Raw genomic sequence first — 22,502 nt, 5'->3', positions numbered from 1 at the left:
GCAACCTCAATTCATATGCAACCTGAACTTACCCTGTCCTGTAATTGGCCATATTTACAGGTCTGGGATTAGAGAGTGGGTATCTTTGGAGAAGACCTTACCTGGCCCCTACAACATAATTTTTATTATTCTTTAAAGCCAAATTTTCCTTCTATCTTTGTTCTCATGCAGGTGTTGAAGAGAGGCGTTTACACAGGCTTAATTGGCTGGGTGTATAGATAATCCAGTTATAAAGGAGGCTAGCCTTTTATGCCTTTTCCTGCCCTTATTTTATCCCCTGCAATTGAACTATGATACAGTCTAATAAGGAAAAGCCAGACCATTTTGACAGCACTGACCATCTCCAGGTGATGGATACACGTGTGGAAAAAAAATAGAAGGAACAGTGCAGGCAGGAAGAAAGAGGCAGAGCAGAAAAGGCAATGCTAGTGTGATTGTCTCTCTTCTCCTCCCATCCTAGCAACGCCTCTAACAAGCTAGAATCCATATACTTCACAGCGTGAAAGCAAAAACTTGGGTGGGTTTTAACACATTCACAAAGTTGTGGGACCGCCACGACCACATGAGATTAGAAAAGAAACCATCCATCACCCCCAAGGATACCCAGTTTTCACCGGCAGTCACTCTTCATTGTGCTACAGGAAACATGGATCTCTCCCTGTGAATTTGCCTAGTCTGGGCATTTCATAAATGGAATCGTGTAATATATGGCCGTTCGTATCTGAGTCCTTTCACTTAGCATAATGCCGTCCCTTAGCGGCTTCATTCCTTTTTATGCCCAATCATCTTCCGTTGTCTTGTTATTACAGCATTCATGGTTGATCGTCACTTTGGATTGTTTCCACTTTTTGATGATGGTGAATAATATTGCTATAAATATGCATTACGAGGTTCTGTGCCTACATGGTTTCAGTTCTCCTGGGTATATACTGGGAATATAATTTTGGGTCATTTGGTGTCTGTATGTTTAACATTTTGAGGAATTGCCAAACTGTTTGTCAAGCATGCAGCTGCATCATTTTGCACTCTGTGCAAAAGCGTTTGCGGCTTCTTTGCCTCCACGGTCTCACCCGCACTTGGGCTTCTCTGTGTTTTGATTAGAGGCAGCCTGGTGGCTAGGGAGTGGTATCTCTGTGTGGCTTTGATTGACATTTCACTAATGACTAATGGCACTGAGTATCTTTTCTTGGCCTTTGCAGGGTTATCTTTCCAGCTTCACTGAAACCAACTCAAGCATTCAACAACGATGAACACTATTGATGTTTCCCTCTTTCTTGAAACTCCCCCTTCTCTGGGCTTCTGGAAGTTATCATCTCTTGGTTTATATACTTATTGTGTTCGTGGGTTGAGTCCTACTTCTCTTCCTTAGAAGGCTGTACACTGGCTTTGTCATGATGCCTCGGTCCCGAGAGGCTGAATGGGATGTCAGAATCCTGTGATTAGGCTGTCACTTAGCCGTCTATGTCAGTGTATCAGGTATCAGGAGGAGGTGAGATCATGCCCTCAGGGAAAAATCACCTAGACAGTGAGCTGTTTACTACATTTGGTATCACGGCAAGTTTTAAATGGTGTCCGGTGATGGAAAGTGGCATTTCCAGAACTGAATGGTAGCAGCCTATAGAAATACTCTGATGAGTAAGCCCAGAGGAGGAGGGGATTGAAAGGGAATCAGAGACAGGTCCAGACCCTGGAGTCACTGGCATGACCTGGGGGACAGGCAGAGAGAGTGATCAGCACTGGAAACCTGGGCAGCATATGGAGATAGCTCTCCACATACCACAGCAAGGCAGGCCAACAAGGTGTTTCCTCAGCACGTTTCACAGGGGTAGACCTAAGAACAAAAGGGATGGTCTGAGTCAGTGGCTCTCAAGTGAGCAGCATCACTTGGGGAGTTATTATAAAGTAGATTAGAACGTCTCTAATCTTAGCAGTACGTAGCTATTTACTGCTGTTTGGTAATCAAAACAACAGAAACAGAATCTACGAGAAGAGATGCTTTCATGGTGGCCCCTTTAAGGAGCTTCTGAAATACCAACTTTGCTAATATAAAAACATGACCTCCGATCTTCAGATTGCATTCTTAGCAGTAATGCTGTCCCCACTGCATCTGTGTGTGTTGAGAACACTCTGCTAAATAGCACCACAAGTGTATGACAACCATGCACTTAGCAGATTTCATACGTTCGGTCCATAAGGTGGGGAGGCTGCAGTGCCCCTTACAACGAAAGATGCTGAGTCACAGGCCTGCCGTGGCAAGGTAACACAGCTAGTGGATATTGTGTATACTGTATTCCAGGTAAAAGCTGTTACTGTTGTGTTCTGTGTCCTCTGGCAGTAAGAGTACAAAATGTTGCTCTGAAAATTGTGATGACTTACATGTAAGGAATGGGGTGGAGAACAGGTAGATGACATCAAAGAAACAAGAGAGAAAGGGTGTTGGTGAGAAAGGAAGGGAGGGGGAAAAAGGAAGAATTATATCAGGATTTGCAAGTGAAGACTAGCGGACAGAGGGCTCTCACCCTGTGCTCAGCCATTTCCCCTCTGTGTCTTCTCTGGTCTGAAGTCTGATTCATTAAGCTACTCTGCATGGTTACTTTCTTCTTGGGCCCATGTTGCAAGGCTTTCTTGTAAGAATTTGGTTCCTAGGTAGTTTGTAACTTACTTCTCCATGTCTGTCTGTTTCTGTATCCCTCTTTCTTTGTTCACATTTGAGACTTAAGTATGTCTATGTCCCATTGACTCAAGGGTTTGAGGTTGCCTTCATCATGAGCTGGAGGTGATTTGGGCAGAAACATGTCACTGTCTGGGGACTGTGTACTCAGGGGCAGACGTGAAGCTCTTCTTTGCTTCATTCACCTTGGACAGCCCAACTTACTGCCTCTCCTGTATACCTTATCGTTCTCCCTTTCTTGTACACAAAACCACGAGATATTTCACGTTCTGTTCTCTGGAGGTCCATCATTGTAGCCCAGCGGTAGGAACCAAGATAGGGTGTGGGGGGAGTGATTGGGGATGTACTTTGATTCTTTGCCTGTCTTTCCATACTTTGGCTTTTCCATTTTCCTTTCTCTGTAATTAATAACAAGCGCAGGAAGTTAGCTCAAGGCTATGAATAAGGTTTAGGTTTAGAGAGATACAATAGATACCATTAGTAGAGTAAAACTCCCAAGTAGCATTTTAGCCCTGAAGAATATATATATTGAATTAGATACGCTGTGATCCTTAAGTCATGATCTCTGACTAATAAGTCTGCTATGTCTATTACATGGGTGCTTTAGTAGATTAGACCAGGGAAATGAGGGATTTAAAAGATTAAGTGAAGGCCAGTAAGATGGCTCATCAGTAAAGGTACTTGCTGCCCAGACTGACAACCTGAGTTCTATTCCCAAAATGCATCTGACCATCATACACATGTGCACACATGCGCGCACGCACACACACACACAGACATGATAGCACACACACACAGAGACAGACAGACACGTTCTAGATTTATCTTTTTAAACGTTTTAAAAAGATGACGCTCACAGAATTACTGTGTGATGGTAATGAAAATGAACAAGAGGACAAGACCCATGTGACGTCATTTCCTGTGAGAACTCTACCACTCTCTGCTCAGAGCCCTTATCTCTCTGAGTATTCGTTTTTCCTTCTGTAAAATGAAGATCACTTCAGAAAAGAACTGGGAAGTACTCCATGAAATACCGTCCAGGAATAATACAATCTCTGGTTGTCATGGCAAATAAGAATGAGCGAGAGCTGTCTGTCTTATATAATTAGTCGTCAAAGCCAGTGTTCTTGATTTGGGCCACACTACTTCCTCTTTTCACCAATTCCCCGGCTATTTATTCAGTTCTCTCTTGACCAGTCCTTCTCTCTTGTCAGCTTCAGAGTCACAGTCACAACAACCGTCTCTGAAGACACGCTGTCATTTCAAAGCCCTGGCTGACTACAGCCCAGACTGACAGTGACGCATGATTCCACAGAGCCTGTGATGCACGCTGACATCTCCCTCAAGCTCCCGTAGGCCGCCAACTTGTATCCCTCTTGCTCTGTGTTTCTCCACTTGCAGCATATTTCAGATGTAGTTTCTGAAAGTGATCATCAGCCTCTCCTGAAAAATAATCCAGCAAGAATCCGTGGAGGGTAATTGGCCTTCGGGAGAGCATCACTGTCAAGTCAAGAGACAGACGGTGAATTAAACACATTTCTCTTTCTTTCTTTTGTACCTCCAGCATGTGCATGTCCACATTCTTCCGAGAAAAGCAGGGGACTTCAGCAGGAATGACAGCATCTATGATGAGGTGAGTCTGTCCTTTGTGACCTTATTATTGGGTCACAAGGCCTGTCAGTGTGACTGAATCAACCCAATTAGCTAGACGTCACCCCAGACATGATCTTCAATGGTATTCTACCCAAGAGGATTTGGGAAGTGGTAGTAGAAGCTAGCAAGCTTAGAGTGACCATCAGGGGCAAAAGAACTGAATTATGTATTTTTTTTTAACTAATGAAAGCCAATAGCAAACCAAGTGTTCTTGTGATTTCTGCTTTGTCATGTTTATCAGGACACTTAATATCTGTGTGAAGACATGATTCTGAATCTCCATAATGTAAAGTGTTACCAGTAGAAGTCAATCAGAGTGTCATATGATTCTTTGAGATGGATGTGCTTACTTTGGGAGCTGGGGAGATAACTCGGTGGATATATTGCTTCCATGATAAGCATGAGAACCTGACTTTGCTGCAATCCAAAGATACGAATGTCAACTCAGCACTCTTGTGAATCATCAAGGGCCACATGATTCTACTCTGGGGTCTTATCCACATGAAAACCTTCCAGTGTCTGCATGTGCTGAGTAGAGCATTGCCTGTGGTAGAGTAGGCTAGAAGAAAATGTAAAGTTATTTCACTTTATGTACTGACCATAGCAGTGGAACAGAAAATATATTTCTTGCTTTTGAGAGCTGATCACACGGCACCAGTGCCCCAGGGTCATTGCATTAAAAACACTTTGGCTGTACAAGTGAAAGTGCTTGGCTTTATTGGCAACGTCTGCCTTAGGTGTCAAGATAGAAAGATATTAGTCACATATTTGGTTATCTTCTTCCAGTCTTTTGGGGGGAAATTCACTTTTATTTTAAATGTTACTTGTTTATTACGTGTCTCTGTCAACTAGACCTATAAGAAGATAAGATCTTCAACTTGTCCCCAAGGTCTACATGAACTGGATATATCTCTGTGTGTTCATAGGGTTTTCTCTAATGAGCTAGGCTTTAAAATGGTTATCCAAACATTGTAAATAAAGAATGTCAGCATTTAGTAAGGACATACATTGATGTCTGCTCAGGGACTCGGTGGATCACTTGATGTATTCTTCAACACTACTGTGAACTTGTGTAAGCTAGACATTGCTTAGCCACAGTTTTGAGAGCTGACTTGTGACCTAGAAGCTTTCTGAAATTCTTATTTATTTAGGGATATCTTTATCCCTAGAGATTGTGTTTGGGTAGATGGCAAAGGCACATGAGAACAAATTATTAAAGTCCCAAACCCCTCACAAGTGATTCTGATATAGTTATAGGTGGTAGAGTAGGTCCTATGCACAGCCTGGGCTTCGCAAAGCCTCTGAACACTCTAGATGTGAACTCTGTTCAGCGGATGTGAAATGCAAGCTGACGGTTGGTAATGGCTTTAAGTCTGTGTGGGAAGAAAGTAAGAGCTACAGAATCATTATACAGAGATATATTAAATACACAAGTACACAGCTTATTAATGTAAACCAAGGTTAATAAAAATGTTGCCAAGTACAGGATATTTTAATGAATAAATTACCACATGATTTATATACAAGTGAATGCAGTTGGAGTGGCATTAAAAGTGCTTGAAAACACTGTTTTCCTAGGCCGATCAGTCACCTTGAATCTTGTTTATGTACCAAATGGGCTATTGACAGACGCTGTGTGCATGCATTTCAGCTCCGTCCAAGACACAATGGCTGACGTTGCACAGTACCTGGCTAATACTCTCTAGCCCTTTTTGCACACTCCAGCGACATCTCTCGACTCACAAATAAAGCAACACGTGTTACTACAGCCCCTATATCCCTCTATATGAACATGTAATTTCCAAAAGAACTATTTTTTTCAGTCAGTATTAGCTTATAGTGTAATATTAGCTTACAATATGCTCTACAGAGATAGTGGTACAAAACTAGAAAGTGGTTAAACAGATTAAAGTTCATTGCAGCCTACTGAGGGGGAGACCGTCATTAAAGCCACTTGGCTTCCATGTCTTAATTTTCTTATCTTTAAAATGAATAATGTTTACCACTCCCAAACTTGGCATGCCTATTATGGGACATGGAGCTACTAAAAGCAGATTTTGAGGATTGGTACATACTAAACAGTTATTAGTAGGTTGCTACTTATTATTGTTGTTACTAATTTGCTTTGGAACATATACAGAGGGTAAGGGATGGGTAATCTAGGTTTCAAACTAAACTGTTAGATGTCCTCATTTAGCACCCTTTGCCAGGGTGAGTAAAACATCATGCTTCCAATTTTCCCTCTGCCTTTAGCTACTCAGCCTCAGCTTGATCTTCCTCTTCATTTGAGAAGCATCTCTCGTTTGAGTACATAATAAGGCAATGCCTTCCAAGAGGCATGGGAAGCATAAAGCGTCATGCAGGCCTTACTGGTACAAGATGTAATAGACATTAGACTGAGTGATGTTAATCAGAAATGATAGGGTGATGAGGGATGACATTCCTTATACTGATGAAATCACTCACTCACTGGGAATTGTGTAGACACAACAAACAGGCCGGCTTGGAGGGAGACAAGTGGGAAATAGAAATAACAAGAGACCAAGCCCAGTGAATGCAATTGCACCCCTACAATTACAATCTACAGTATGATACCTAAAGAAGCCTCAGGTTGAATTTGCTCATAAGGTGACATTCTTTGTTAGCACAGTTTTAAGATGAATAGCGATAATGGAGAAGCTTCGCAGAAGGGGTGCAGGATGGCAAGTTGTGGGAACAGAGAAAGGGGGTGAAGATTGGGGACAAAGACACTTGAAAGGGGAAACAGAATATGTATAGATAGAGGATGACATGGTCACTGCTTCTAACATTCTGGAACATTTTTTGAAAGGACTCTAAACATGTCCCATGTGTCATTAATACTTTCCGTGCGGCTTCTAAACACAGATCTAGGAGTATCAGGCTACAAGGAGACCAAAGTCTACATCAGAAAAGGAAAGACCACATTTAGGAAAAAGCTTTGAACCATTAGAATGACCTTTGCGTAAAAGGGTGATTCCATCTTTGGATCCCTTCAGGTCATAATTGGTCAGAAGTGTGTGAGATCACTATGGGGACCACGGGGTTGCACTGCCTGCCTCTCCATATCTGGCCCGTTCTCCCGTTTATGGCCATTGTCACTGCAAATTCTGAAAAATGGTGCCATTCTCTGGTTAGTATTATGGCACTTGGGCAGCTGCCTATCCAAACATTCTTTGTTTAGTTCTTAGAAATACAAGATGTAACTCTTGACTTGTATGAGACTATCGATTTGTCCTCATTTCCAGCAGCCTCTTCTCGACTTTTCTCTAGCTCAGCAATGCATACTGATGATGCGTAGGCTTTGCTGGCTTCCCCACATGGGTTCTGTCATTCCCTGCAAAGTGCTTTTTAATGATGTGCTTCATTTTTGTCTGAAAAGTAGTTTTTAATGAGGCTGGATGCTGGTAAGCATGTCACTCATGCTGTAGGTCAGGAGGGCTCCCACGATTCTACCTCCTCCCTACACTTCCGTCCCTCACTTAGGCCGTGCCCATGTGTCTTTCCGGGCTCTCCAAATTAAAGCCTTTCCCCCAAAGGCAGCATGAGAGGTCAGTATATATAAGCGGCCCTGGTTCCCAAAATCATCTAAATTTGAGCTCCTGCCCCAGTTCCTCTCTTATCTCTATCATTCAAATGTCACTGCTCTCTGGAACATGTGTCTGGCTCAGAATTTCATGACAAACCACCTGTAATATCCTTTTCACCCTTCTGTTTGTTTCTTTATTTACAATGCTCTGGCCCAAAGCGATTTCTTCAGATTCAATGTTGGGTCTTGCCTACGTTTCTGCCACCAGAACTTGTTCTGCCTTCCCATATAACTTGTTTTTTTGCCAAACTTAGCATTGGCATTCCTCGGGGCCTTTGTACAAATTGTTCTCTTTGCCTGTGGTGTCTGCCATCTGGTTCCATTCATGTACATCTGTGTCTTTATCCAAATCTTAGGTCAAGGCCACCCCCTAAAAGAGCACTCCTTCCTCTTTTAAAGATTTAACTAAGGTAACCATTCTTGCCTTAGCACCATAGTTCCTTCCTATTAACATGCCAGTTACATCCTTAACAACTCACTCCAGATAATTTTCAGTTGGTATGCAACACCTGCATCGCCCAAGTGCATTGTAAAGCTTTGAGAGCAGGGACCCTAGCCTGGTGTAGGGTAGGTCCTCAGTGGATGTCTGTCACTAGAGGCACATATGCCAGGACAAGAGTCCCACTTCAGGAACTTGCCATCCCCAACAAGCTAAAACCTACTATAACAGGAGAGTGCATCTTGCTTTCTGGGGGGGGGGGGGAGGGGGAGGTTGATTCATCAACTCGTGGCTTCCCTGGGTGTGAGTGGAACATGGTGCCATCAGCCATCTAAGGGTAATTTAATGGGGCGTTGATAGAACAGAACCCTTTGGGGGGGGGGGGGGGGGGGGGTGGGGGGGGGGGGGGTGGGGGGGGGGGGGGGATGGGGCGTTGATAGAACAGAACCCTTTGGTCAGAAATCAACGTGCTGCAGAAGGCTGAAAAGTGTTGCGCACCAGAAAGGTTTGGAGAAGCAATTATAAACCTCATCTGATTGCTAAGCAAGTCTGGTAGCCTTGTGTCAAGGACGATAAGTAACTTTTCCCCTGGAAACCGAGATCTGTCTTCCTGTAACAAATACAGACGTGAGGTTTGCTGAAAGCAGGCTGGAGGCCCACTCTGCTTTCGTTCTTTAATTATCGTCCTGGAGTTTATCTTCAATTATTCTCCCTCAAGCTTTGTGTCTTAGACTTGTCCTTATGCATTTTACTCAACCTTTCCAGTCCCCAGATTTCAGAGCAGGAGGCTTTCTCCTTTCCCCCAAACTAAGGGTCAACTCCACCTCTTCCAAAACATACAGCTCTCTCTTCACTGTTCTCCATAGAGCTATGGGCAGCTCACAAACTCTGTGTCGTATTTTCTTGGAACTTGCATGAATTATATAAGGCCATCTCTGAACTCTCCAGCACCTCTATTATCTTGACAAGTTGATGAAGATTATGATAATGACATAAATGGTTCCTTGGATCAAAGAACATGCATAGCAAATGTGGAGGAGGGAAGTGCCCATTGCTTAATGCCACAGTACATCATTTCATTAGCTCAGGAAGACTTACCTTGACTGTGTCTCAGATAAGCATGCTCATAACTGAAATGGTCAATTCATCCGATGTTTATGGGTGACATTGAATGGTAATGATTGTGTGCTGGGTCTAAAATTCATTCCTCATCTTAAAAAAAAAAAGAAGTGCCTAATAGTAAAGAAAAGGGGAATTCCAATCAGCAATTGGAAAAATTCAACCATGAACTTTATAGGCAGAGCAACCACGGGGTTAAGCGTGTCATGGAAAACAATTGCTTGGCTTATTGCAATGTATAAACAAAATCAATTTACTCAAATTCAGGTCATTTGGCCCTGCAGGCTTGAGAGAAGCATTATATTGCTGATGATATTTATTGCTGAACTTGGATCTCTTTCACACATCATCTGACAATGTACTCCAAGTTCATGGATCCCTAGTTGATTTTACAAAGAGGAAGGAATGTCTCAGTGAGACAGTTAATTAGCTGTTCTCCCTCTGGGTTCACGGATTTCTTCCTAGTGGCTGGTAAGCTTCTGAGTTCACGAGAATTGTAGAATGCAAACATTGATACTTCTTGTTCAGATTAAAATTGCAACTTTATGTGTTTTTGCAATCTTTGAGACTTTTAAGTCAAAGAATATGGACATAAATTCATGGTCATTCTTAATTAAATGATATGTCTCATATCCCCCTGTATGTACCTTTGAATATGCTTTTAGATACCTAATTTAAGAGAACTGGACTACTGATTCCTATGCCATGTTATTCTCCAGTTACATCTTTATAAACCCTCACAGGAGAAGGGATAGTTAGTAAAGAGTAGTTCATCAGGTTAAAATTTTTATCTCCTTTTTTCTCATAAAGATGAATGTTAGAGAAAATCAGGTTGGTTTCATATAGAGAAGTGCTTACTAAGCATGGTAGAAAAAAAAAAGACAATAATGATGATAATGATGGGTTGGGGACCTCCAAAGACAATCACGAATTCATTGTACATAAACGAATCAGATCAAAAGCAAAGCCGAATCAATAACAGATAAAGTTCAGATCCCTGTAGGAGCCCCACAGCTAAAGACACCACTTGATGGAGTCTATGTTTTCCTCATTAGAATTTACTTAAAAGATGTTGTGTTAGGTCCTTTTTTCCCCTCAGGTGTTCTCTGTTATGTCACTTGAATATCTTCAGTTACATGTTAGTACTACCAGGGATGCTCATGAGACCAACCATGGACTTGGAGAGCAGGTGAGGCACTGTCTGGGTCATTATTTCTCCTGACAACTGCCTTTGAAATGGCTTTCATGAGGGTGGCTGAAATTTCTCATTCAACTTTGAAAGGAGGCACAGTGTTCCTTTGTGGTAACAACATCTAAGTTTAAATTTGGGGGATCTAGACTCAGCTTGCTTCATGTTCATTTCCTATTCCATGTACTTGAACAAACTGTCCAACTTTTCCATGTCTCGTTTTTTTCATCTATGACATATATGTAGGGTTGCTATGAAAATCAATTAATGTCTTACATATGAAACCTTAGTCTACATGAAAAGCCCTCAGTAAATACCTGCTTCCATAATTTCCATGAGTTTAATAGTATTATCATTATCCTGACAGGCTATTGTGGGGAACTAGTAGAGTGAGTTCGGTAGGTGACAGGTCAGAGGTCATTTTCCATCTACAGAGAGTTCTGTTACCATATGTATGTGAACTGAGAGCCTTCAAAGACAGCCATTCGTGAGCACATTAATCCTTCCAACAGTCAGAAGTAGGGAGCCCCCATGATCCTGCCATGTAGACATGATGAAGAACTTGAAGAGAAAATACCCTAGATGAGAATGTTACTATACGGCCTTTGGATCACTCCAACAGACGAGCAAGCCAGTTTCTAGAAATTTTATTCTGGTGTTCAACTTCCTCCTCCCAACTTAGAGTCACACTTTGAGAAATACTGGGTATTTTTATATTCAAGAAATTGAAGAAAATGCTTCTGTACTTAAATATCTGCATTGTATGCATTGGACTAGCATAGTTAGTGATTCATCCCGTATCTTTAAATATTGAGCTTACTGTGAAAACTCCAGTGTCTCCCATAAGATGTACTTGAAACGAGAAGGAGAAAGAATGCAGCCAACACTAGGCTTCTGCATAAGATTACTAATCACAAACCAATCAATTCTTATGTTTTTGTCCCCCAGAGAACTAATAGAAAATGACAATGGGATGGCAATATGTTTTAATGAATCCCAGTAATCTGGACTCTGTGTCAGGGGCTAGGCACACATCATCTTATTTTACAGACATCAGGATAACTGTAACTGAAGCTCAGCCTCACAGGGAGGCATCTTCCTAGATCTCAGTGGCAACGCTTGTTTACATCTAATCTGTTGTACACAGAGTCTTCTCTCTCTCTGTCACACTTTGCTTTAATCTTTGTTTTTCTGGAAAAGTCAAATTAAATGAGCTAAGCATTTTTCTTGAAGGCCATGATTTTTGATCACATACACACACACACTCATACACACACATGCACATAACACACACATGTACACACATACACACATACATACACACACACATATACACACACACACACACATCCTAAATATCTTTTAAGTCTTATAAGTCTTGAACTTCTGCTGACTAAGTAGGTAAAACACACATTGAAGAAAATGGCATTTTACAAAGCTAATTCTTTTCTCCTTTTAGGATATGGCCCCGTGAGTTTGGCAGCTTAGGAACTTCATTATAACTCCTATTCGGAGTTTTGTTTAAACACAATGCAATCATCAACATACTCTATCTAGCCCAGCTTCTACAATTCCCAAGGTCATTCTTTCGAAGCTGATGTTGTGCACCAAACCTCTTAAAGACTTCCGCATGCCTTATAGAGTATTCATGTCACAATAACAAACTAAAATATTTAAAAGGAAATCACTGCCTTATTTTTTTCTCAAAAAGAAACAGCTCTTGCTTACAACTCTCAATGGGCCATAAATATCTTCCAGGCCAGCTGTGCCAGTGCCAGTGCCCATTGGAAATCTGTCTTACATTAGTAGTAACTGAGGTACTCATAGAATATTCCCTTTACACTGAAATGCAGTCTTGTTCTAGCATGTATCCATTTCTTTTGGAAGAATTTTGTTTCTCCTCGTTGTTAGAACTTTGCATGCTTGGGTCAACTTTCTGCTTGATTTCACTGATGATCTTGGCCATCAGTTGACATCAGGACTGAGGTTCAGTTGAGTTTTTGTCACAAGATAAAAGCAAGCAAATGTTACATAAGTCCCCCACATAGCACACACACACACACCCCAGGTGCATGTATCATGCATGTTGTTTTGTTGTTATTATTGTTGTTTTTGGTTTTAGTTTTTGATTTTTCAAGAAAGGGTTTCTCTGTGTAGCTTTGGAGCCTGTCCTGGAACTCACTCTGTAGACCAGGATGGCCTTGAACTCACAGAAATCTGCCTGCCTCTGCCTCCTGAGTATTGGGATTAAAGGTGTGCGCCACCACTGCCCGGCTTTATGCATGTATTTTTGATTGAACAGTTTCTTTATTTAGGTTGTATCTCAAAAGTGAGAACTTCGGGAATTTGGTGCATTCACTTGTTCACAATCTGGGATGAGGCTGAATTAGATTTGAGACAGCGTAGAGCAAGACTGTCCTAAGTGATGCTCTTAGAATGGAGAGGAAAGGTAGGATGGGATTTGACATTAGCCCAAGATGATCAGTTAATACGGACACTGACTTAGGTTTTTTTTCCATCAGATGCAGGAACTAAGGCACAGGGGAACCTTGTAACTTTTTTCAGGACAATAGAAAAATAGGGACAGGCCTGAGATTCACTTTCAGGCTGCCTGTTTCCAGTCTGCCTTCTCCTTCATGCTGCGGCCTCCACAAACACTCCCAAATGTTTTCATTCCCTTCCTCCTCACTACCTCTGACACACAGAGAACTCTACTCTCTCATAGGACAGGGTCTCCAGAATGCTAGCTGTACTAAATATATTATTTTCCAGGTCCTTAAAATGCAGAGCCTCATTTTCCCCTTCCTCACTTCTTCGGCTTTCATGTTTTAGCAACAAGGCCCCTTACTTTCTTGGCATTGCTCTCCTTTCTGTCAAAATGTCCTTTTTGTACTAAACCTGCACACAACAGAGCAGTTCACATTCTCAACCTTCAAAGAATGACAGCATATTTTTCAAACTAACAAGGCCCTCTAGAAGAGAGCAGACTTTTTAAAGATGGAATATCAAACCTTAATCTAGACATCAGTGACTAGTAACGCCGAAACCTAACCACAAAGGCCAGCTCTGTACTCTGAGTGCGTACCTGGAGTCTCTCTGAAAAGTAATTTGGTAAATTTGCCCCTGAAAGTCCAATCAATGCTCCTAGGGACAAAACCATCCACATATACTTTCATTTGGAACCATGTCATCCTGCCAAAACAGTAATAAGCATTTCTATGTCCCCCTCTAAGCTCAAAAATGGTCTTATCTGCATAGTTTCTATATTATCCCAGAGTGATTGCTTTGAATATGGGCAGTGTGCCCCAAATTAATAAATACAGAAATCCTTTAGAAAGGGGAAAAGATCAATAATAATGATGGTGGTGATGATGATGGTGATGATGATGGAGATGATGATGATGGTATTGGTGATGATGATAGTGGTGATGATGGAGGTGATAGTGATGGTGGTGAAGATGATGGTGATGGTGGTGATGATGATGATGGTGATGATGATGGGGATGATGATGATGATTGTGATGATGATGGTGCTGATGGTGGTGATGATGGTGGTGGTGATGATGATGATAAATAGAAACACCAACCAAATGAAAAAGAAACAGAAATAACCAAAACAGAAACAAATAGATTTACCACTAGATAATTCAAAAGAATGTGAAGACGGGTCAACACTTTGAATAGTAGCACATAGAGAGTCAGGTAATAAATATGTTCAGCCACCCTGTTTCTTCAAATTTGTTGTAGCAGCAAATAAGAGAATGAGTATAACCATCAAATGTAGAACCTAGCCTCACCTTAGACCAATTCCTCTTGTACTTGGATGCTGAGTCAGTGCTGGAGATTAGAGATAGGCAGTAGGCTGGCCTTCAGATATGGGAGAGGAAGCAGTGACATGGTCCAGCTGTCACTACTCTGAAATATTAGCCTGCTGCACAGGAGAGAGAAATGAATGGCAGTGACTATGCTGTGTTGGAAAGTAGAAGCCTCTAGGTCACCCAGGATCATGCTCTTTGATAAAGGGTCACAGAGTCCAGGGAAGGAAGTGACCACTTGGTAACAGGGTATCTGAAAGTCCTCACATGGAGACTCAGGTCCTGGCTCTGTAACTGATAAGATTATGGGCCATTCATTTTGTCTGCAGCTTGTTTCCCTATGCTTCAACTGAGATAGACTCGTCTTAGTCACCTCAAAGCCTGCTTCCAGTTCTGCTTCCTTGTGATGCTATGGCACTAAATAGTCCAATTGGGAAAGAGCCACTTGCCCCAAAGACCCCTTCCCTTTAATTTCTGCAAGAAGGCCGCACTGGCAGAGCAGAAAAGATATTTACACTATAGTTGACTTTTAAAATTCCCTGAGAGTAGAAGATAAGAGGAAAACACACCAGATGGGGTGTGAGTGCTCTACTATTTCAAAACAGCCATTTCCACTAAATTAGTTGGCACAAACTTAAAATTAAATACCATCCTGATTGCTATTTACAGTTGTCAAAGTGACAATACTCTGTTTCCAAAGGATGGAAGATGGTGCTAAGACTGATTAGAATATTTTTGGAGTTTTTTTTGGCATGGAAACATTAAAGGAATAATCAGTTGGATATGAAAATATCAGGGAAATCATGGATGCGATTGAGATGTAACTCAGCACCTGGATTTCTAGGAACAGACTCCCAACAAATACGGGGAGCTTGTCTGAATGCATGCACGTCCACTGAGTACACGGCAGTGTCTTTCATTCTGCCGGGTCCTGCAGGCTGTGATTCTTGCTGCATTTCCAAGTATAGACTCCTTTGAAAACCCTTCCCCAAGACAGTTAAGTGTTTTTAAACATATCCTTGCACAGACAGGCTAAACTTTGAGCGTGTTTTTAGAGTTGTGTAAGTCCTAAGTGAGGAAGCCCTGGTACGATAGAGAAGAATGAGCTTGACATTCAAGATTACTGTCCTGTGTCTTCTGAAAGAAGTATTTTAAGAATGAGAAGGTAGTCCCTAGAGTCCCCAGAATTTGAGTGCTTGGTCCCCAGCTGCTGGTGGGGCTTAGGGAGGCATAGGAGTTGTGGCCTTGTTAGAGGAGGCATGTTGCTAGAGATGAGCTTTGAGAGTTCAAAGACTCTTGCCATTTCTAGTTTATGCCCTCTGCTTCATGTTTAAGGTACAAGATAGGAGCTCTCAGCTGCTGCTTTGAGCCCATGCTGTTTGCCTGCAGGCTCTGTTCTGCCATCATGGATGCTCACCCAGTGAAACCGTAAACGCTTTCTTATTTAATATGCCTTGGTTTTGGTGTTTTATCAATAGAAAAATAACTAGTACAATTACTGAGACTGGCTTTGTTCAAAAAGGTTTACGCACGTTCATACCCAGCTAAACTCAAGGAACGGCACTCATGGCCATTGGGTTCAGTGTTTCTTTGTAAGCTCTAGCTCTCTGAATTCAAAAAACATTGTGCTAATTTATTCTCAGAGTAAATGTCAGAAGACACTGTCAGGATATCCAGTGAGGATGGAGCAATATTCTGCAAAGGAACTCTTCAAGGACTTTGACTAGCACTATTCATAAGGGGTCCAACAACTAACACTCTTGAGGTCCAAATCTCTCATCTGTTTGTTAATTAAAGGTCTACTCCAGGAGCTACCTAATAACTTCCAGAAAACTGGCTAAGTATTTCAGGTGTGTGTGTCTGTCTGTGTGTGTGTGTGTGTGTGTGTGTGTGTGTGTGTGTGTATGTGTGTGTGTGTGTGTGTGAGAGAGAGAGAGAGAGAGAGAAACAGAGAGAGAGAGAGAGAGAGAGAAAGAGAGAGAGAAACAGAGAAACAGACAACAGTAAGAACAAGACAGAGGCAGAGAAAATCAGAGAGAAAGAGACAGAACTTCATTTCCAATGTTTGATGATTATAAAATATCATTAAATTATATGAAATAATGGTTTTTAATCTTAAGAATCCTTTTGAGTTTCTAGGTAATCTCTACATGGTGAAAAGTTACGTTCCTAGTATTTTTATTCGTCGAAGGAGCTAACCTATTGCAATTTCCTGTTCTCTAATGTGCTTTTCATCTAAGTATGTAAAAGATCTGTCAGGCCTGGTTAGTTACACTCAGACATACAGACTTAAGTGATCAGCTGTTCAGACTTAATGTATTGGACATAGAAACCATGCCATGATTGCAGGAAATGCCCCCCTTCTTCACACATACCATTAGTGATAGCACCCCCATCTGTATACTCTAACCTTAGCATTCTTGAATTTTATCACCATTTTTCTCAATTACCAGGTGCCCTAGATTTACTTCTGTTTCTCCAATAAAATACCCTTACAAAAGGCAACTTTGGTGAGAAAGGATCTTTGGGGGGGGGGTGCTTACAATTCCAAGCTACACACCATCATTTCGGGAAACTCAAGCAGTATGTCACACCCACAGTCAAGAGCAAAAGAGAATAGCTCCTTGTTACGTGTCTGCTCACCCTCCTCTAGCTTTCTCCTCTGTTTTATAGTTCAGGAGCTCCTTTAAAAAGGGAATATTATTTTTTCAGGGGGGTAGGTTGCTGTTATTTGGGGGTTTGCTTGCTTTTTTTTTCTTTCTTTCCTAGACAGCATTTCTCTCTGTAGCCCTTTCTGACCTGGAACTTACTCTATAGATCAGACTGGCCTGGAATTCACCTGCCTCGCCAGTGCTGGGATTAAACATGTGTGTTGCCATGCCCCACATCTTCTCTTAATTATAGAGAAAATTCCATGACTTTGTCAAATCATTCTATTTGCCCAATACATCCCTAAAGCTTAACGTGGGAGATTCTGATGTAATTCCAAAACATAGCAAAATCATGTACCTCCCTGGGACTTCCCTCTTTGCAGCCTTTTTTCTTAATTTTCAGGCATGGATTTTTAAACTACACGCCTACTTTCCTACCTAGAGCTTATCAGTAAAACCTAACCCTGGTATTAATTGTTCTGCTATGGCTGTTGTGTACTGATGTGGGAGGCAGACTTCTGATTTCCTGACCATCCTTGTGGCTGTCCTTTCTTCTGACCCTCATTAGCAAACAGCCCTGCGGTCTGCATCCAGTCCCCTGAATTTCTGCCACGCACTTTGGTAGGTTAATGTCTTTAAATGTAAAGCCGTCCCTCCATGGCAGAGTTAGGGACCTTCCGGTGTCTGAGCTGAGCTTCCAAGAACCTTTTAAAGGCCACTTTGCTGTCTTGACTTCTTACCACCAGCATCCAGGCACCAGCTTTTAGACAGACGTGCCTGCCAGTAAGCCAGCTCATCCCCGTGTCTGTTCTTTCTAATTGACATTCATGGTGATGCTGAAAGTGCTGCCTCTGGCCCCACCCTGTCCATGTTTCTGAAGAAGGTCACCAAGGACGCATGGCTCCTCTAGACCCTCTCACATGCTTTCCCCTACAGTTCTCAGAACAAGAGAGCAAAAGGGGGCTAGATCTCAGAGGACCCAAATAATGAAAGAGTCAAGTTTATGACTGACCTCAGGTGGACTGAAAATAATTTTTGTCATCTTTTATAGCTGTGCCTTTGTGTCGTCCACTAAGTGGAATCTTCCATTTTTAATAAAACTTTATTGAAATATCACTCAAATGCTATGCGGTTCATTTATTTAAAGTATATAAATTAATAATTTCATGTGATCCACTAAGATTTTATTAGGGTAAAGTTTCAAAATGTTCATACAAGGATTTCATCGATTCCAGTGTTGTTGAAGAATAATTGAATACATTTGTGTGGTGTTTATGTGGATGTGTGTTTGTGTGCACTCTAAAAATAATGGCATGACACACATTGTGTACATGATGAAGCAATTACCACAACCAAACTAACTAAAATATCAAGCATATCGCCACAGATGACCACCAGATTTGTTGTGGTAAGAACAGTTAATATCTCCTCTCAACACAATCAAATATACAATAAATTGTTCACCATGGTTACCAGGCTGTAACAAGATTATCAGAACATAGTCACCTTGTAGCTAAGCTTGTATCCCTTAACGTCACGTCCTCACGTCCCAGACCCTGGGAACTGCCAGTGTACTCTTCATTTCTGGGAGTTGAAGTCTTTAAGATTCCACCTTCTGTCTGTTTTTAATGTCCTGTAGGTTAATATGCTCTTAGTAATAAAGATTTTCCCTCTGTTTTAAGGCCAAATTATATTCCTGCATATCATGTACACACACACGCACACACTACATTTTTTTTTATCCATTTGGACATTTTGCTTCTTTATCTTGGGTATTTTGAATGAAGCTATAGTAAGCATGGGAGTGTTCCTATCTCTTGGAGATAATAATCTTTATTTTTCTTGTATACATACCCAGAATTCAGATGGCTTGATTGCACGGTAGTCCAATTTTAAATGTCAAGAATCCCATAAAATGCTTTTTCATGGTACCAACATTAAAATACACTCCCACCAACAATGGACAAGTGTTCCTCTTGTTCTTCTGACTGTTTGTCATATTCACCCTAACAAGTGTGGAGTGAGAGCCTGTGGTTTTGATTTGTGCTTTCCTGCTGATTAATGGCACTGAGCATTTTATCATGAACCTCTTGGCTACTCGTATTGGTTCTCTGAAAGAATGGCCGGGGATGTAGCTCAGTGGCAGCACATTTACTCAGCATGCAGAAAACCTTGGTTTTCAGCCATGATACTGGAAAAAGGCAGTGTAAGACCTTTATCTATCTTTAATATTTAGGTTACTATTATTGTGCTATTAAACCAAATGCTCTCCTGAGATAGTTTGAATATATTATGGACATATTGCAAATATTTCTTCCATTCCAGAGATCTCTCTTTTTTAAAAAAAAATCATTTCTTTTGCTGTGCAGAAACCTCTCCATGGGTTGTCAGATAACATCCTCACATTTATCTGTTCATTGTTGAGTGGAAATTCATGGGTTGTTTCCATATGTTGCTTCTTAGTAATCACTTATAAGTATTAGATGGACATATATTTTTATTTTTCTTACATAAAAAGCTAGAAGTGAATGGAGTTATTGTGTCATGTGTCAACTACATGTTTCATTCCTGAAGTTTCTGCCAAGGTTGTCGCAAATGCAGTCATTAGGTTTTACATTTTCAGCAATGGCTCCAGTGCCCCTGTATCTTTATTAAGAAGCCTCCTCTGATTTTGCAATTATAGCCATCCCAGTGTCTGTGAAGTGATAAATCATTGTGATGTTGATTGGATTTTCCATCCCTGGTAGCTAACCATGTTGGATATTTCCCATGATTTTTAGTCAACTGTGTGGTTTCTTTGGGGAAAATGTCCATTCAGATCCTGTGTTCACTATTTCAGTTGGATTTTTGTGTTTGTGCTGTAGAATTGGAAGAGGGATCTTCTGTGTGTAAGCTCTTCTATCGTCTTGATACCCCTCTGGGATACCCAGAGAAATTCACGTCTAGTTTTGCCTTCTGTGTAGAACTGCCTGGTAAAAGGGTATTAGCACCTTGCAGGAATGCACCAGACATTTCTTCCTCTGCAACTTCTTAGTCTTATTTACTTTTGGGAAATCAGATATATATGTTTACATATCTCAGAGAGAGAAAGAATAAGGGGTGTTGGAAGTCAATGATTCTAACCCTAAGGCAAAGTCCTATCCAGACACTGTATCATTTTCTTCCTATAACCTTTGTAGAGTGTCTGCGCTTTGTCTCCCCGATGCCTTAGCACAAAGGCAGCAGAACATCCCTGGGAGCTGGATCTGATTTTATAAGTAAAGTTTTGTAGGAAAAGAGCCATGATTACTTGTTTACAAATGATCTCAAAAATTCCAAATTCTCTCTCTCTCTCTCTCTCTCTCTCTCTCTCTCTCTCTCTCTCTCTGTGTGTGTGTGTGTGTGTGTGTGTGTGTGTGTGTGTGTGTGTGTGTGTGTGTGATATTAGTGCACATAGGTGTAGAGACCGGAAGTGAACCTTAGGTATGGTTCCCTAGGCATCATCTATTTAGGGGGGTACAGGATATCTCATTGGCTTAAAATTTGCTTTGTTGGGGAGGGAGGGACTATCTGAGCAGCAAGTCTCTGGGATCTATCTGCCTATCTCCACCAGCCTGATGCTAGAATTAAAAACATATACCATGCCCAGCTATTTTCTCATGCTCTGGGGATTGAATGCAGGTCCTCACACATGTATGGCAAACACTTTTCTTAGTGAGCTATTTCTTCAGCTCCATCTATGTGAACCCTTCTAAAAAGAGTTTTCTGTAGATGAACGTTTCTGTCCCACCTGGTCCTCAGACATTCAGTCCCAAAGAAACACACAGAGCCTTATATTAGTTATAAACTGTCGGTCTATTAACTCAGACTTATTATTAAGTAGCTCTTACAACTTAAATTATCCCATAATTCTTGTCTGTGTTTAGCCATGCGGCTTGGTACATTTTCTCACTGAGGCATTCTCATCTTGCTTTCTCTGTGTCTGGCTGGTGACTGCCTCTCTGCCTTTCCTCTTCCCAGAATTCTCCTAGTCTGGTAATCCCACGCATACTTCCTGCCTGGCTACTGGCCAATCAGCATTTTATTAGACCAATATGAGTGACAAATCTTTGCAGGGTACAAGAGTGCTATCCCATAATAGTTTTCCAGTTCCTGGCCTGGCAAAGAATGTGGTGTCACAACAGCTGAGTCTGAAACTCTCCATTGCCATTTATCTTTTCCATGGTGTCTGTCATGAACTTCAACTTCATGCAACTTCAAGGATCCGTTGTTGCTTCTACTGAGATTTCTCTCCCAGTCACGGCTCCTTGATGTCCAAGGCTGGGGACTAGCAGAAGCACAAGGCCACTGTTTTCTTTAAGTGATTAAAAAGAAGAGTTCTCCCCACTTTACGCCAAGTGTCCCGGTTTTCCCAGACACCTCTGCCCTCTCAGAACAGATGACTTTGTGGTTGTGAAAGTGTGTGAGCAGTTCAGTGTCTCATCCATGCCATCTCTTGTGGCCACATAGTCTACTGGAGATAGAGCCACTTCTTATTTCTGAAGTTCATTGTTAGTAAAGGAACAAAATGTAAGAGTTGCCTCTTGACTAGCATTATGCCTTATTTTATCTTTGGTGTCAAAATACAGGCCAAAATGGACATAGAGTGGTGAGAAGATGCTCTTGGCTTCATAATGAAACGATGAAAACGAAAGCTCAGAGATGCCTCTCACGGTTTTGGTCTCAGTGTTAATTGAATGAGGCTGGGATGCTTTTCGTGTTGTGGGAGATCCCATCTGACAATGTTTATTAATTGCCTCATGGGACACCTGACATGCCAGTCTCATTATATGGGCAGCAGCCACGATTATTGTCACTATTGTTTCTTTTCTATCGTGGCTGTAATTGTACTGTTGTGAATGAGAGATCAGTGTACAAACTTGAACTTCCCAGCTCTTCATTCACTGTGTGCGTTGTAAGGTGAAATGGCTGCAAAACAAAACAAAGCCCGTAAATAATTGAAGAGAACTGAGAGTGAGGGAAAGCAGAAGCCGTCTGTAGTGTGTGCTTGTTATCTGAGAATGGCAATTGTCTTCTCCCTTCTGGCTTGTGCTTGCCAATCCCAAATATGGAATTCAGACTCCAGATCTCAGCAGCATTCCTGGGAAGACTGGGCGTCTTATTTTTGACACTAGGAAACAATTCTCACCTTAGGTTATTGGAAATAAAATGAAACAGCCATTTTTCACTAAAACAACTCCCCACAACAAACCCTCTGCAAGATATCACCAGACCAAAAGGCCAGCCTGCCTGGTTTGCAACTTCTTATCTCTAGGCTGCGGACCTTTCCTGGGAAATTCTAGGAATTCGAACTTATGTTTGTTCACAACTAAAGATGGC

General features: G+C 41.5%; 1 protein-coding gene across 3 annotated transcripts in view; it reads left to right on the top strand.

Annotated features, from left to right (window-relative positions):
- The window catches only part of Fhit (fragile histidine triad diadenosine triphosphatase), a 1,412,380-nt gene that overhangs the window by 1,228,005 nt on the left and 161,873 nt on the right, over nt 1-22,502 (top strand). For all 3 annotated transcript variants that reach the window (XM_075987481.1, XM_075987482.1, XM_075987483.1), the window contains one exon: nt 4,236-4,304. In XM_075987481.1, coding sequence (XP_075843596.1) covers nt 4,236-4,304 — 69 coding nt within the window. The remainder of the gene's footprint in view (nt 1-4,235; nt 4,305-22,502) is intronic.

This window comes from Microtus pennsylvanicus, chromosome 10 (genome assembly GCF_037038515.1).
Source record: "Microtus pennsylvanicus isolate mMicPen1 chromosome 10, mMicPen1.hap1, whole genome shotgun sequence".
Taxonomy (NCBI): Eukaryota; Metazoa; Chordata; class Mammalia; order Rodentia; family Cricetidae; genus Microtus; species Microtus pennsylvanicus.
This window is presented reverse-complemented; position numbering and strand designations above follow the sequence as displayed.